This window comes from Cervus elaphus, chromosome 32 (assembly GCF_910594005.1).
Source record: "Cervus elaphus chromosome 32, mCerEla1.1, whole genome shotgun sequence".
Taxonomy (NCBI): Eukaryota; Metazoa; Chordata; class Mammalia; order Artiodactyla; family Cervidae; genus Cervus; species Cervus elaphus.
In genome coordinates, this window is record NC_057846.1 from 14,665,606 (window position 1) to 14,680,478 (window position 14,873).

General features: G+C 43.9%; 2 protein-coding genes across 11 annotated transcripts in view; one reads left to right on the forward strand and one right to left on the reverse strand.

Moving 5' to 3' along the window:
* The window catches only part of MCPH1 (microcephalin 1), a 220,330-nt gene that overhangs the window by 100,769 nt on the left and 104,688 nt on the right, over positions 1–14,873 (forward strand). Inside the window, exon 13 of one of the 10 annotated variants that reach the window (XM_043893806.1) lies at positions 3,884–5,105. The exons of the other annotated variants lie outside the window; for them this stretch is intronic. Coding sequence (XP_043749741.1) covers positions 3,884–3,994 — 111 coding nt within the window. The 3' untranslated portion in view covers positions 3,995–5,105. Of the gene's footprint in view, positions 1–3,883; positions 5,106–14,873 lie in introns of those variants that run through there. 10 annotated transcript variants of the gene reach the window in all.
* ANGPT2 (angiopoietin 2) overlaps positions 1–14,873 on the reverse strand; it is a 57,002-nt gene that overhangs the window by 7,455 nt on the left and 34,674 nt on the right. Inside the window, exons 3-7 of the mRNA XM_043893816.1 lie at positions 14,670–14,791; positions 9,685–9,917; positions 7,485–7,612; positions 2,107–2,208; positions 1,181–1,347 (exon numbers count right to left, since the gene is read on the reverse strand). Of these exons, the coding sequence (XP_043749751.1) occupies positions 1,181–1,347; positions 2,107–2,208; positions 7,485–7,612; positions 9,685–9,917; positions 14,670–14,791 (752 nt within the window). The remainder of the gene's footprint in view (positions 1–1,180; positions 1,348–2,106; positions 2,209–7,484; positions 7,613–9,684; positions 9,918–14,669; positions 14,792–14,873) is intronic.

Below are 14,873 nucleotides of genomic sequence, written 5' to 3' on the forward strand. Positions count from 1 at the left end.
TGACCTCTGTCTCCCGTGACACTGCTGTGGAGCTTCTCTTATGTCTGACTTCAGAGTAGGTGTTTCACGTGTGCCCTGCAGCCCCCAGAACCGCGACTTCCCCTCCACTCTCCCCCAGCTGCGCCCTCTAGACCTCCTCAGGGTGTGCTGGCACCTGCCCCATTGTGTTGTGTCTTCCCAGACCGGTTCCTGGGTCACCCGCAGGCACGCTGGGCCCCTGGGCCCTGCTGGCGACAGGCGTCCTGATCCCCCGCGTGACGGCGAGCTGCCCCTACCCCTGCCCTGCCCTGGCCTCGCACAGCAGGGCGCGGGGCCCCTTTGCTCTGCCTCCTCTCTCAGGCCATTCTAGCGCCAAAGAGCCAATTCCCACTCAGAACTGCCCGTGCTTTTCTTGGAACATTCTAGATTAGCTCCGCCAAGTAGGTGGGAGGACGAAGATACTGAGGCCGTGCTGTGAACCGGCCCGTCTTCCTGCAGCCTGGGGCAGAGGACCCAGCTGCCCAACCACCCAGCTAGTCATGCCTCTCTTGAACTTGGAGCTCATCCTGAGTTTGGGATGGAACGCAGCAACCGAATGGGGTTGAACTTCTCAAAAATAGATTTAACTTTTAAAACCTTCTGGAGGGAAACAGCATACTTATACATCTGCTAGGCTTCCCTGCGGCTCAGATGGTAAAGAATCTGCCTGCCAAATGCAGGAGACCCGAGTTCAGTTCCTGGATTGGGAAGATCTGGAGAAGGGAATGGCTACTCACTCTGGTATCCTGGCCTGGGGAATTCCATGGACAAAGGAGCCTGGTGGGCTACAGTCCATGGAGTCGTGACTGAGTGACTCACACACACATACATCTGCTGTGTTATTGGCATGGTACTTTATAATAAGGACCCAACATTCATTTCTTCTGCAAATAATTACCTGCCAGACAGGGTTCATCTGTGCTCTGAGGATACACTGCAGACACAACATGCACAGTTCTGTCTCATAAAGCTCCCCTTGTGTCATTAGAATTAGAATGTTAAAAGTAGAGACACTTGCCTAAAGACATCAAAGAACTCTGAGAAACAAGCTGCTTTTCCCTATTAAGGTAGCCTGTGAGTCACTTAGATTCTGGTTAATACAGTGGGGTTCTGACTTCCAGCAGATCTTTTAACTCATTTCAGTGACATGTAATTTCCTCACCTGTAGTTGAGCTCTTCGTTCGAGAGATAGAAGTGGTCATACAGTGAGTAAGCCTCATTCCCTTCCCAGTCTCTTAGGTGTATTTTCAGCACGTAGCGTTTCTGACCAGTCACTTGCGAAACAAACTCATTTCCCAGCCAGTGTTCACCCGAAGGGTTCCCGAATCCCTGAAATTCAAGTTGAAAAGTTTGCTTACTTCACTTATTTTTTTTCTTCACATATCTGAAATCAGTAGTCCATCAACTTAACATGGAACAAGCATCAAACATTCAGCAGAAATTCCTTCCTGTGCTGTGAAACTTTGGGACCTTCCAAATAAGGTTTTTAAAAAATCAGTTTTAAGAAGCTAAGCTGTTACCAGAAGGAGATTAGTATTGGAATAATTAGAACGACTTGGAGAACCACCAGTAGAAACATTATCATAGGGACCTCCCTGCTGGTCCAGTGTGTGAGACTTCACTTTCCAATGCAGGGGATCTGGGTTCAGTCCCTGGTGAGGGAGCTCAGATCCTACATGCCTGGTGGCCAAAAACCAAAACATAAAAACAGAATCAGTATTGTAACAAATTCAATAAAGACTTGTTAAAAATGGTCCACATCAAAAAATCTTAAGAAAGAAGCATCGTCATAAACAGCTTAGTTTGTAGAGGTGTGAAATGCTATGTGAAGTAGTCTCCCCCTAGAAATGCTGAGCCCACCAGCATTCACATGCCTTTGTTTTGATGTATAGTTTACATTACATGGACAGGACCATTCTTTAACATGGTAACAGAAGCACTAGTTAGAAAGATCCTTTTGGTTTCAAAACAAAAAAAATGGTCAAAAGTCATTGGTTAGTTTTAGAGTTGTGGTGGAAGTCCTGCACATTCTCAAAGTTAGTTTTCACGAGGAAAATTATTTTCAGATGGTATAAAGAATATTCATACCACTTTATATTCTTTCCAAGTCCTCTGAAAATCAACACTGCCATCTTCACGTCGCTGAATAACTGTCCACCCGCCTCCACCCGTTTCCATCTCACAGTAAGCCTGCAACGGGAACACACAGTTACTGCCTGGGAAATGTCCGGACTTAGGTCTTCATCTTACATAACAGAAATGAGATGAACAGAGATACTTAGAATACAGCCAGAGCCGATGGGGTTCTCTGGGGTAAATCTCTGTGGTCTTCCAAGAGGCAAAGGATTTTAAGGAAATTGAAAACCATGAATTTAAAATGATGATGAAAAGTAAACAGTAACATAACACGATGCGTCGATGAAAATAGGACCTTGTCATCATCTGTTCTAGGCTAAAGACCCACCCCAATAGCTGACCCAGAGATCTGTGTTCCTTAGAGATTTGTTGGGAACAGGACATGTTGGCTGATTGGCCCCAAATCTCTCATCTCCAGCCTGCAGAAATCCATTGCTTCGTGTCCACATCCCTGAAAACCTTTATGATGGTTGCCAGTCCCTATCAACACTCCAGAGAGTTGTGTAAAAGGGAGACTCTTGGATGGCAGAGCTTCTAAGACTGCTTTGATGCCGTGGAGCTGTTAGGCTTCCTCCGCATGTAGGATCAAAATCAGGTTCCCTGGTTCGCCCCTCAGAATGAGGGTCCAGAGCTTTGTGTGTGAACCGAGCGGGGCCTGGCGGTTCCGCCCCGCAGACCCTGACCTCCCGCTTCTCTCTACCTTGCTCACGGCCCCTGGTGTTTCTCCTCCCAACTCTTTTGAGTTCTGCTTTTAAACGGGCGTGGTGGGTTTAAACTTTGCTCAGGACATGGGATTCTTTCTTGATCTAAGAGCATCCACGCTTAATTTCAGCTCAGCTGGAATTTTATTATGAAATTAAAAACCCCTGAAAATAAGATTACACAAATAGTTTTAAATAATGAGATTACAGTAGAACGAAGGAGTTTTCCAAAAAGTTAAGATAAATTTCCCTACGCCCTCCAAGATAGTAAATATGAAAGTTAAGGTTCAAAACCAATTAGAAGTATTCTTTCTTTGTTGTCCTCCACAGTCTTTGGGGATAATTTTGGAGGTGGTTTTGGCAGAGTAAGTTTAAATGTGAACTGTACTGCTTCTTGAGCTGAAATCCTAGGGACTGGGGGCTAACGGCGCACCCAGAGTGCACCCAGGCCTGCCCTTCGCTGTGCGCACTTGTCTGCCAGCCTGTTTTGAGCCAAACCAAGAGCAGCAGCTGGAACCCAGCACCGGTTCTTCTGTCCCCTGTCTCTGCCACCTTTCTAGGCTCTCCCCAGGACCGTCACTCGGCCTGTATCGCCTTCCTGGTGATCCTCATGTTTGGGAACATGTGTTCCATGAAAGAAAATTGTATTTATCAAGAATGAAATAATTTTCCCATTTAAATTAATCAGTCATATGAAATCGATCTGCTTAAGATAACCCCTTACCTCTCTGAACTGACATTATTATTATTAATTATCATTATCATTGCTCTGCATCACTCCGTTCCAAGCCCCAGGCTAGGTTCTTTGTATGTATTATCTGTGATCTTACAGCAACTTTGCTGTGATACTCTTAATTCTACATTTTCGAAAGGAGAAAAGATTTGGTAAAGTCAGGTTAAATTGATCAGAGTCGTTCAGCTATTAAGTGTTGGCATATAGGATTTGAATAAGGTCTCTTTAATTCCTGAGTCTGTGATGTGTTTTCTACTCTGTCATGCTTCCCAAATGGGCTTCCCTGGTGGCTCAGACAATGAAGAATTCACCTGCAGTGCAAGAGACCCGGCTTCGACCCCTGGGTCAGGAAGATCCCCTGGAGAAGGGAATGGCTACGGTGCCAGAGTGGGACACGACTGAGTGACTGACACACATGCTTCCAAGCACAGAGAAGCTTGGCTCTCTTGTTAATAGGCCAGAAGTCCCTCCACCCAGCTCCACGCTGAAGCCAGTTCATGAATAACACTGCCTCTCACTTGGTCCACGAGATGGTCAGTACTGCCAACTTCTGTCAACATGTCTTTTAAAAAATCCTTCTAGTAAATTAGCTGAATAAGCTCCACTGGTCTGAGCAGTCACGTGAACACCTGTGGACTCTCCTACCCTAAAAGGTGTGCGGGGGGTGACAGGCCTGCACGCTGTTCTCACTGAGCCTGTCCTCGTTCCATGACTACTTCTTCAATGTCAAGATCGCCCTGATGAGTTACTGATATTTAAATCAGAGAACGATTCCATCTTGTTACGGAAATCAAGACCAAGGGCTGGGGTCTAGAGCTGTACTATCCTCTAATGACATTAGGGACAATGATAGGCTCATGAGAACATTTTTTAATATTTGTCCAACTTGAGGGGAAAAAAAGCCACACAGCATTTATAAAAACCGAAGCATGGTGGCTAGTCGGCTCACGCTGCTTCCAGAGGAGGGCCGTGCCCCAGTGGGGCTCCCCACGTAGCCAGGGGTACTGATGAAAATGGCGGGGCAGGTCAGAGAAGCAGAGGTCCCCAGGTAACGCCCCCGACCGCCCTGCTCCAGTCACAGCAGACCCGAGGGCAGCCAGTGCTCCTGGTCAGCACCCCTCAGCACGGGCCAGGGGCCTGGTATCTTGCTCTCAAGTTTGATGTCTTTGAGCACATAACACTCAATTTAAATGTCATGCTTCAACTCTGAGGCCATGGTGAACAAGTGATTAAACAGCAAACGGAAAAACGTTAGAAGTCAGGTATCCTGTGAAATTTGGGGGAGGAAACCATTGTGTCTCTGAACTAGCAAAAACAGCAATGCTTCTGATAAATGCCACCGTGCAATGTCTATCTTGTACAAAAACCTAATGAATTTCTTTAAAAATCTAGTTGAAATATTTAGGCGCAGAGAGGTTGTCTCATGGCCCTTTGTTATTGTTGTTTAATTGCTAAGGGGTGTCCAACTCTTTTGCGACCCCATGGACTGTAGCCCACCAGGCTCCTCTGTCCATGGGACTTCCCAGGCAAGAGTACTGGAGTGGGTGGCTATTTCCTTCTCCAGGGGATCTTCCTGACCCAGGGGTCGAACCCGAGTCTCCTGCATTGCAGGTGGATTCTTTACTACTGAGCCACCAGGGAAGCCCCTCGTGGCTCTTGGGGGCAGCCAGAACAGTCACGCTTCCAGTACATCGACTGGATGGCGGGCACCGAGCCCCGTCCTCTGTGCTCACCTCCAGCGTCACCCCGAAACTGCTGTGTGAGACAGGGGAGCCCGTGGCACATCACAGGCGAGGGAGCAGGGACTGCAGGCCGGGCCATGACTTGCCGAGAGGCACATACCGGCAGAGTCAGAGTTTAAGCCTAGGTCTATCAACTTTCTCAGGTTGTGAATCATGGAGTCTGAAGTCTGGAGGGGAGTCCAGAGGTAACTTAATCTGGACCGTATATCTTAGAGATGAAAAAACGGGGGTTTCATAGATTGTTGTTCCCTGCTGTTCAGTGAGTTGTTTTTACCGCATGTGTGTAAAAGGGCGTGTAAATCCTAACGTTTCCAGCCATGGCCTGAGACTCCATCACCCCAGAGCCATATATCATCCTCTTCCAGCACTGAGGCTGTTGGGCTGGAAGAGCCACTGGGGCAGAGACACATACTAAGGCCGGAAGCACTGCACCACACTAGGGCGGCGGGGGCCCCGCTGGGTCTGTTTCGGGGTCATTCCACTTCATTCTCCATCCCCTTCCTCCTGTCACTCCTGTCCCGCCGTCCCCCTGCCTCCAGACCAAGGGCAGGCCAACATGTGGTGACAGACAGTAGTGTATAAGAAGCTGGCCTGAAACCCAGCGAGCAGAGGGGACTGAAAGGCTTGGTGCAGAGTCTGCGCGTTACTTTTTCACTGGCAACAGACTGGGTTTGTGTTTTTTTTCCTCCCCCTAGTGCGCTGCTTCTAGGGTGCTAGGACATTAACTGGCTTTCAAGGTTGACTTAAAACACCATGAATGAGTTAGATTTCTTTGAAAAGTATTATTCAAGATAAATTGACTGTTTATCTTTTAAATTCATAATCAAGCATATGTTACTGTTTCAAATTCCATGTCTTTATAATCTTAATGTTTGTGTTTTTTATAAAGTGTTTTTCTTTATCACCATGTTAAATACTGAGGATAATCCTGAGTTCAAAAGGCTAATACTTTCAGGAACCTCTAACATTTTCATTTTGATGCAGTGTTGAGTACCTTTTCCGTAAGTGTTTCCGTTCATTCAATTTGTAGCTGCTTTTACAATTAGTTGTAAACATATTTATAGGTATTTAACAAATACAGTCGTCTCACAGTTATATAGTGCTTCACACTGATTCTCGTGTAAGGCTGTTTTACCTTATCGAAGCCACATTGAAATATTCCCTGGGGAAGTGACTCCCCCCTCCCAGCCCCCCACCGCCCCCCATCTAAAGCTTAACATCTCCTGCAGCAAATTCAGGAGCCACACTCCTGAGAAATCCAGCATAACCAAGAACACCGAGTTAAGCTCTACACCAGCTTCTCCTCATGGTAAGTTCTGGTTCTTGGTTCACTTATGGATGTACTTGGGAAGAAAAGCCCATCAGACGGGATGAGAACAGCCCTAAGCCCCTCAGCAGCAAGTCCACAGCCTTCAGGGCTGTAATGGCGTTTGCACAGTTGGTACAGAGGGACCAGCAGATGAAACTGCCAGCACCCTGGAATGAACTAGCAGCGCACACCATCGCCGTGTTCCTCAGTCACACACTTGCAGCTGGAGGAGAAAAGCCAGTGTCACTTCAGGATGTCCCTGACGAAGCAGTAAAAAGGATTAATGTTATTAAACCTCTGCTGCTGCATGTGTGTTTTTTTCTATTCCGTTTGATGAAATGGAAGTGGGTATTAATCCTTTATACATATCAAAGTGCCTGTGGCTATCTCAAAGAGAGAAACTGTGACTTTTAGTTGCAAACTGAATGAGCTTTTTTTTTTTTTTTGAATGAAATACCAACCATTGCTACATGAAATAAGGACCAATGGATAAACTATGGTTATTCAAACTCTCGGATTTTGGAAAACATTTTCTTTACAACTCACAGAGAGTCTGACACCTCAAGACAGACAACTGACAGGATGCGTGACCAAGCCAGATGCACGGGGAACACAAGCAGATGACCTGCAGGAGGCAGACGCACAGGATGAGATGGCCGTTCCTGCATCGTTCATAAGCATCGTCAGTGCTGTGTGCTCAGCGGCAGGGCTCCGAGTTACTCGTGGTCAGTGTTGCTTTGCTCTGCATGCCGCTGGCATGGTGTGAGAACTATGTATGCAGCTGTTCTGCTTCTGAAACCACCTGCTTCAAGCCAGGGGGCTGAAAACGAGAGGCAGCGCCTTACCTTGATCGCCTCCGTGGAGTTAGGGAACGTCAATGTGTAGATGCCGCTGGTGGTCAAACCTGACTTGAATGCCTCCCCGCAGTCTCTGAAGACAGTTTGTTCGTCCTTGGCAAGCAAGGAGTATGAGGCTGTTTTTCAAAAATAGGAAAACTTTTAAAAGGAGTTTGTGAAAAGATAAAAGCTGATTATTTTAAGATGCACTTATTTGTAATTTTATCACATTTGAATTGTTATAGTGAGATGCTAGTTTCTTAAGCCTTTCTGAAAAAGTTCCTCTTTCAGCATGTTTGATATTAATTCTCAAAGATCATTACCAATAATCCATACTTCCTTTTTCTTCCCATCAACTGTACTGCAAGTACTTTGCAATCACCCTTTGTAAACTATTACTTGTGAAAAAATCTTTCATCTTGAGTAGAATCAGATAAAGTGATTACAGAAGAATAAAGAAGAACATACCTAAAAAGAGTGTTGGCTCTGCAGTGGCTGCACCCACAGCCAGCTCGCCAGTTAGGCTGTGGTGTGGATTGTCTTCTTCTTGTGTGTCTGAGGCCAGCTATTTATATATTAATATTTCCTTAGACCATTGGGTGAAGACTCTTCAGTATTCTTTGGATTTTTAGCAACCATCTCACAGTAGCTTGTCTTAAAGTATAATGAAAGTGTTAACGACTCAGTCATGTCTGACTCTCTGCGATCCCATGGACTGTAGCCCGCCATGTGTTAAAAGGGAACCTAAAATGTATTTATCTGTGTCTTTGAAATTCTTCCTTATAAGTGTAAAACATCTAGGACTATGAAATTCTTTCAAATTTTTTGTTTCACTCTCAGTAGACTTCCCAATCCTTTTCTTTTTTCCACATTAAAAAAAAAACAGAAGTGTTTGTGTGCGTCTGTTCTTGCAGGTATGTGTTTATCTTCCTTCAAGAGACTGACCAGCGCCCCAGGCTCTGGACCAGCTGGGGTGGGCAGGCCGCTCGGGCCGAGGCTCCGTCCACCTGCCGGCCGAGGCGCGGGCAAACCAAGCTCGTCCTGCGGCCTGTCTCCCTGCTCCCTGCTTCTGCCAGGATCTGAGCTGTGTGGTTTTCCTCTACTTTGGCTCATCAAAGCCAGCACCTCACACTGTCTGGGTCCCGCCAGGCCTCAGAGGACTGTCTTTTCCTTTTCTACACATGTGAAAAAATGCAGAATTTTTCTAAAGTACAAAAGAGTGCGACTCTCGTTGAAAGGCGTGTACCGCAGACCTGCCACGTAGCACAGGTTGTGCTTGTTTCTCTGTTTCCTGGTTTAAGTAGAAACCTTGTTTAAACATCTCTGTTACTGACGTGGGGATAGCCATATGACTCAAGGGAAATGTGAGAACATACTTCTTACAGAAATGAAGAAATATCTCTACATGGATCACATGTAAAGTGCATCTGTGTTGAAAGAAAGCGGTTGGAAGGACTCTAGTAAGAGCTAGGCCCAGTGTTTGAGAAAAAACAACCTTAAAATACTGCACAGGTTGGGTATCATCTCTCTAGTTAATGACGGAAGATGTATCCCTGCTTCCCTCTTATACGGGAGTTGAAAGGTAAAACAGGAATAAGGAAGGAGAGATGCAGTGTGGTGAGAGCAGGACACTGGTGTTTCTTGGATACGGGACTTATGCAAGTGTTGTCTCATTTAACCTTCACAACAACCCTATGGGCCTAGTATTGTTTTTCTCTGTTAAACAATAAAAAAAAGGTCCATTCTGCTTTAGTAATGGAGAAGGAAATGGCAACCCATTCCAATATTTTTGCCTGGAGAATCTCCATGGACAGAGGCGTCTGGCGGGCTGCAGTCCATGGGGTCGCAAGGAGTCAGACACGACTGAGCGACTAAGCACGTGGTTTAGTAACTTGGCCAGCCCTATACACCTTTGTTAGCAATGGAACTAACTAAAAGAAGGCTCTCTGAGCCCAGGAACAAAAGGTTGTTTGAGGTGGTTTGCCTCATAATAGTTAATTAGTATAAATATATATTCCCCTTCCCCTCTCTCTCTCCTTCTTTTTAATTGGTTCCATATTAAGACCCTACACAGTATCCACATGAAATATGTAAGAGAAATAGTGCCTTTCTTGGAAGATAAAGGTTTTTTGTTTCTTACTGTGAATTTTCGAAGTTTCACCAACTAATGACAAAACGGAGGAAAAATTTATCCGTAAACTTTACTTACGGTTTGATGTTGACATCAGAGTCAGTAAATTATTAACTGTCTCCATCAGATCATGTTGCTGCTTTTGGAGAACTGAATTATTCACTGTAGCCGTCACCAGTTGTTTCTCTAGTTCTTCAATGATGGAATTTTGCTTGGACACTAACACCTGGAGCTGGTCTTTCTCTTCCTTGATTGACCGAAGTTGAACTATATGCTTGTCTTCCATATCTAGAACTTTCTTCTCCAGGAAACTTGTAAAGGGGGATAATTGTTAGTTAGTGAAGGGTTTTCTGATAATCATCAAAGCCATGAGCTTGGTAAACATCTAATCAGTTTCTTAATCCTTATACAGTCATTTATATTTATGGAATTTCTGCTTCTGCAGGGCCCTCTGGTAAGATGTTACAGGAGTTATAAAGTAATCAGATGTTGCCGGAGCCGTAAGGATCTCAAGCTTGCTGAGATCAGACAGAGGACACAGATATGACATGGGCATGAGGAGAAAGTGCCCTGGTGAAAACGTAAGGTTCATGACTAGAAGTTTCCACATGCTCTGCCTGTAAAGACCATGGTTTTTCTCATTGAGGGCAATGAGAAGGTGCCCTTGGTGTTGAGAACTCCTGGGGGTCAGAGCTCTGGGCTGAGAATGTCACCTCTGCATGTGGCCCCCCTGGTGTTACTCTATCTGTGGGAAAGTCCACCTGCAGTCATGAATCTCTACCTAAAATGAAGGCCTTAGATTAGATGATGATATCGGAGACCCCTTCTAGTTCAAATAATCTGTGAGTCTGTTATTCCTTTTTCGGAGGCGGTAACATTTTCTGAAACTTTAACCTTGGAAACAGCATTACTAAGCTAACTAAGGGCCTGACTACCCATTCCAGGTCTTACCTATAAGCATTAACAATCAATATTAATACTAATTATTAGTAAATTCAGTTGCAGCTCTTAAATTTATCATGGTCCAATTGTCAATTTTTTTCTTTCTCCCAAATCTCTGCCAGTATAATCCAGAGATCAGTCACATCCTGGCCTAAAGATTGAATCTTAAAATTACATACAAGCAGGTGCTGAAGAGTGAAGCCCAGCATCAGGCCATCCCAGACCAGACTGGCTGTGAGCAGGACCATGTAGCTCTGTGTTTAAAGCTTACAAGAGTCTCAGAGATCAGATCTCAGAGCCGTGGCCTGCAAAATGCACATCTGGCCCCATTACTGGCTTCTGCAGTCAATTTAGTGAGTTGTATTATGCTTTTTTTTTTCCCCTAATAAAAGGAAATTAAATAAGAGGGATAAGACATGAGAATAAATTCATAACAAGAATTTTGCGCAGTGCGGCAAAGGCCATGGTCAGTGTGGGCGGATGGTGGGCGGGGGAGGGCTGGTGCCGGGGGGACCCCTGTGTCCCTGACACGCTGCTCGTTAGCTTCTCACGTGGATTCCTGATACGGGACGATCTGCTCGATCATCACCATAGAAGTTGGACGTTGGTACTGTGTAAGTTTATATTAACATAATTCATGGCCTGTTGAGAAATGTGGAGAAATTTCCCTGTTGGCAGAAATATCAAGGCTGAATCATGTTTCTTTTATGTGTTTTTATTGCCTCTCTTCAGAAGGGGACAGTATAAATGACAGTGCTTTTCAGTAACAACTGAATCATACAACGGTAATTGTAATTTAATTCAACTGTGCAAGTAGCCCCTAAATCATTTATTTTTAGAAGGAAAGAAATGATAAGATGAAAAAGTATAGTAATTTTCAACTTCAGCTCATCGTTATTTTCAGGAAAATGTTGATGCTATTAAGTACTTTGACTTCACTGGAAAAAAATTAAGTACTTCATGTTCCATGAAGAAAGCAATCACGCTTTGAGAGAACTACTGAAGATAATTTAAAATATGGTTTGTCAAATGTGCAATACATTCATGTATTTTTGTAATGATGAAATCTGCAGATGAAATCTTAGGCTAGTCCACATCTTAGGCTAACCTCAAATTTTAATGTATCTGAAAACAGCGTGCCAAACTCACTGAATGATATAAAATCAACACGACTTTCCTATTATTTATTTAAAGTTGTTAATGAAAAGAAACATATTCTTGCCATTTCATTTCATATTGTGTCAAAAGAGAACATGATTCCTGCAGCTGCTGAAAAGGTTATTCTTCTGCAGGTATAGATTCGTCGTGTATGGTTTCTGTAAGTCCGCTGATAAAAGCTGCACCTTTCAGTATCCTCACTGTGGCAGGTCACTCAGAAACAGTCCTGTGGCTCCCGTCTGCGTTAGGTGTGTGCATTCAGTCATTTAGTTATGTCCGACTCTGCAAGCCCATGGACAGCAGCCTGCCAGGCTCCTCTGTCCATGGAATTTTCCAGACAAGAATACTGAAGTGGGTTGCCATTTCTTTCTCCAGGGGATCTTCCCAACTCAGGAATTGAACCCGAGTCTCTTGCATCTCCTGCATTGCAGGTGGATTCTTTACCACTGTGCCACCAGTCTGAGTTAGATATTTGCAATTCAAGTGTGGGGCTCTGCTGTTGCAAGTGACGTAGGATTTTAGTTTGTTAGAGATGTTTGTTCAGCAGAGTGGTTTTATGGAGAAAACGTTGTGATGTTTGAAAATAACTCATAAATAGGGGCTTCCCTGGTGACTCAGATGGTAAAAATAACTCATATAAAAATGGGTTGAAATTATTGGAAAAGCACACTACTGGTCAAAATGTCAGTTAACCGGGGAAAACTGTGTAGGATTAAGGGGGGAGGGAGGAATGTGAAGGATCATTTAAGCAAGAATTATCAGAAAACACAGCAGCTTCCTGTGTGGTTGGAGTCACTATTTTATACATTGTAAAGCTTTAACATAGGGAAGAATTTTGTCAAATTATGGATGATTAAAAAATGTAGTGAAAGTTGTTGATTGCAATTCACAGCAGTTCAGGCTGCATTTCACAGCAATTTAGGCTGAAAAAAAATTGCATATTGTGATAAGTGAAAATATTAAGCAGTGTATCTGAATTGAGAATTAGATGCATGCTTTTCTAGACAAAAGGCAGTACCATTTGACAACTATTTATAAAGTTGTCGTCTAGGTAACATAACTGACACATGTCCAGCACCAGGGTGTCCCAGCATTACTGCAGCCCACTCAAGGGAACACTAAATAAGGCGATTTTAACAACATGAAACAAGAGACTCTTAATATATCTCAGTTATTGGCCTCAGACTTTTATATTACTTTTCGTAAGAGATAAATGTGAAACATTAAAATATTTAGAATAAAAATCTACTTGGTACAGATGAATGGATAAAGATGTGGTACATATATACAATGAAATATTATTCAGCCACAAAAAGAACAGAATTTGAGTCAGTTCTAGTGAGGTGGGTGACCCCAGGCTTCACAGAGCAAAGTAAGTCAGAAAGAGAAAAGTATCGTGTATTAATGCTTATTTATGGAATATCTAGAAACAGTGGTATCGATGAACATATTTGCAGTGAAGGAGCAGAGACTCAGGTAGAGAGCGGACGCACGGGCACAGTGGGGAAGGGGGGAGTGGACGGACGGAGAGAGCAGCTCTGACGTATGCACACAGTCACCTGTGAGCTGGATGGCTGCTGGGAAGCTGCTGTCATCCTCACACAGGGAGCCCAGCCTGCTGCCCTGTGACGGCCGAGCGGGGCGGGCTGGTGGGAAGGGAGGGAGGTGGTCCATGTATAATTATGGCTGATTTGTGGCCTTGTATGGCAGAAACCGAGAGCCCTTGGACTGCAAGGAGATCCAACCAGTCCATCCTAAAGGAGATCAGTCCAGGGTGTTCATTGGAAGGACTGATGCTGAAGCTGAAACTCCAGTACTTTGGCCACCTGATGTGAAGAGCTGACTCATTGGAAAAGACCCTGATGCTGGGAGGGATTGGGGGCAGGAGGAGAAGGGGATGACAGAGGATGAGATGGCTGGATGGCATCACCCACTCGATGGGCATGGGTTTGAGTGAACTCCAGGAGTTGGTGATGGACAGGGAGGCCTGGCGTGCTGCGATTCATGGGGTTGCAAAGAGTCGGACACAACTGAGCGACTGAACTAAACTGAACTGACTGATGGCAGAAACCAATACAACACTGTAAAACAATTTTCCCCCAATTAAAAGTTAAAAAAAAAAAAATCGACTTGCTTTTCAAAACTCTCAGTCAATAATGAATTCAATCTGTTACCCAAGGAACAGAATTGTTTCAGTTTAGTTCTCAATTAAAGGAAACAATGATCATAAGACAGTAAGTGTGCCATCATTTTTGACTGTGAATGAAGAATTACTTCATTGTGTAAGTGTGTTATTACATGTTGTAGATGCATGTCCTGATTAGAAACGAGGAAATGCGCACACTCCGAACGTGAACAGAATCACCCTCCTACGTCCCCACCTGAGCACGCCTATGAAAACAGTTCCCTCTGGTCACTGTAATCTTGGTTTTTGTATCAGTTTTTTGAGAGCTTTTAACATTTTATTTAGATATTAACATAACTGTATTTAATATTAACTTTTGTTTTTACTTTAGCATATGCTTTAAAAATAAACATTGCATCTTGGAATGTGCGTTGGTTTACAATAAGGTGTAGTTTTCCTGCTGTAGGCCATTTTGCATTGAAATAAAGTTCTCAGAGGCAAAGAACTTGTTAATATCAAAATGCCTCATAGTAGTTTTCTGTGGATTAATGTAAAATCCTGAGGTAAAATTTGGAGGATTTGTGTAAGAGGATCTTTAAGGGGCCCAGAGGGTTAAAAAAACAAAGTCAAGGACTGTTTTAGAAGGTGATGCCATTTTGGTGTTTTTCTCCAAACCCTGTCCCTACGTTCCCGTCAGCTTGTGATCCTTGCACTGTACAGTAAGAAATGCGGCATTTCGAAAGCCATGCTTTTTTATAGTTAATAATCACTTGAAATAGGCTTTCATATCTAGAAAGTGTATGATTCTGGATTATACGTCTCTTTATATTTTTATTACCTGTTCTTATCTTGCAGTTTGCTTATTTCACTGGTCTGATCCAAAATCTGTTTTTCCAATTTGTTTGTAGAAAGGGAGTGTTCTAGAAGCTGAAGTTCAAGTCTTGTTGTCTGATTTAATACCTAAATGTAACAAAATAAAATTCCTACTTAGTATTTTTTAAATTAGATACAAAGTCATCTAAATTATGGGAAAAAATAAGTA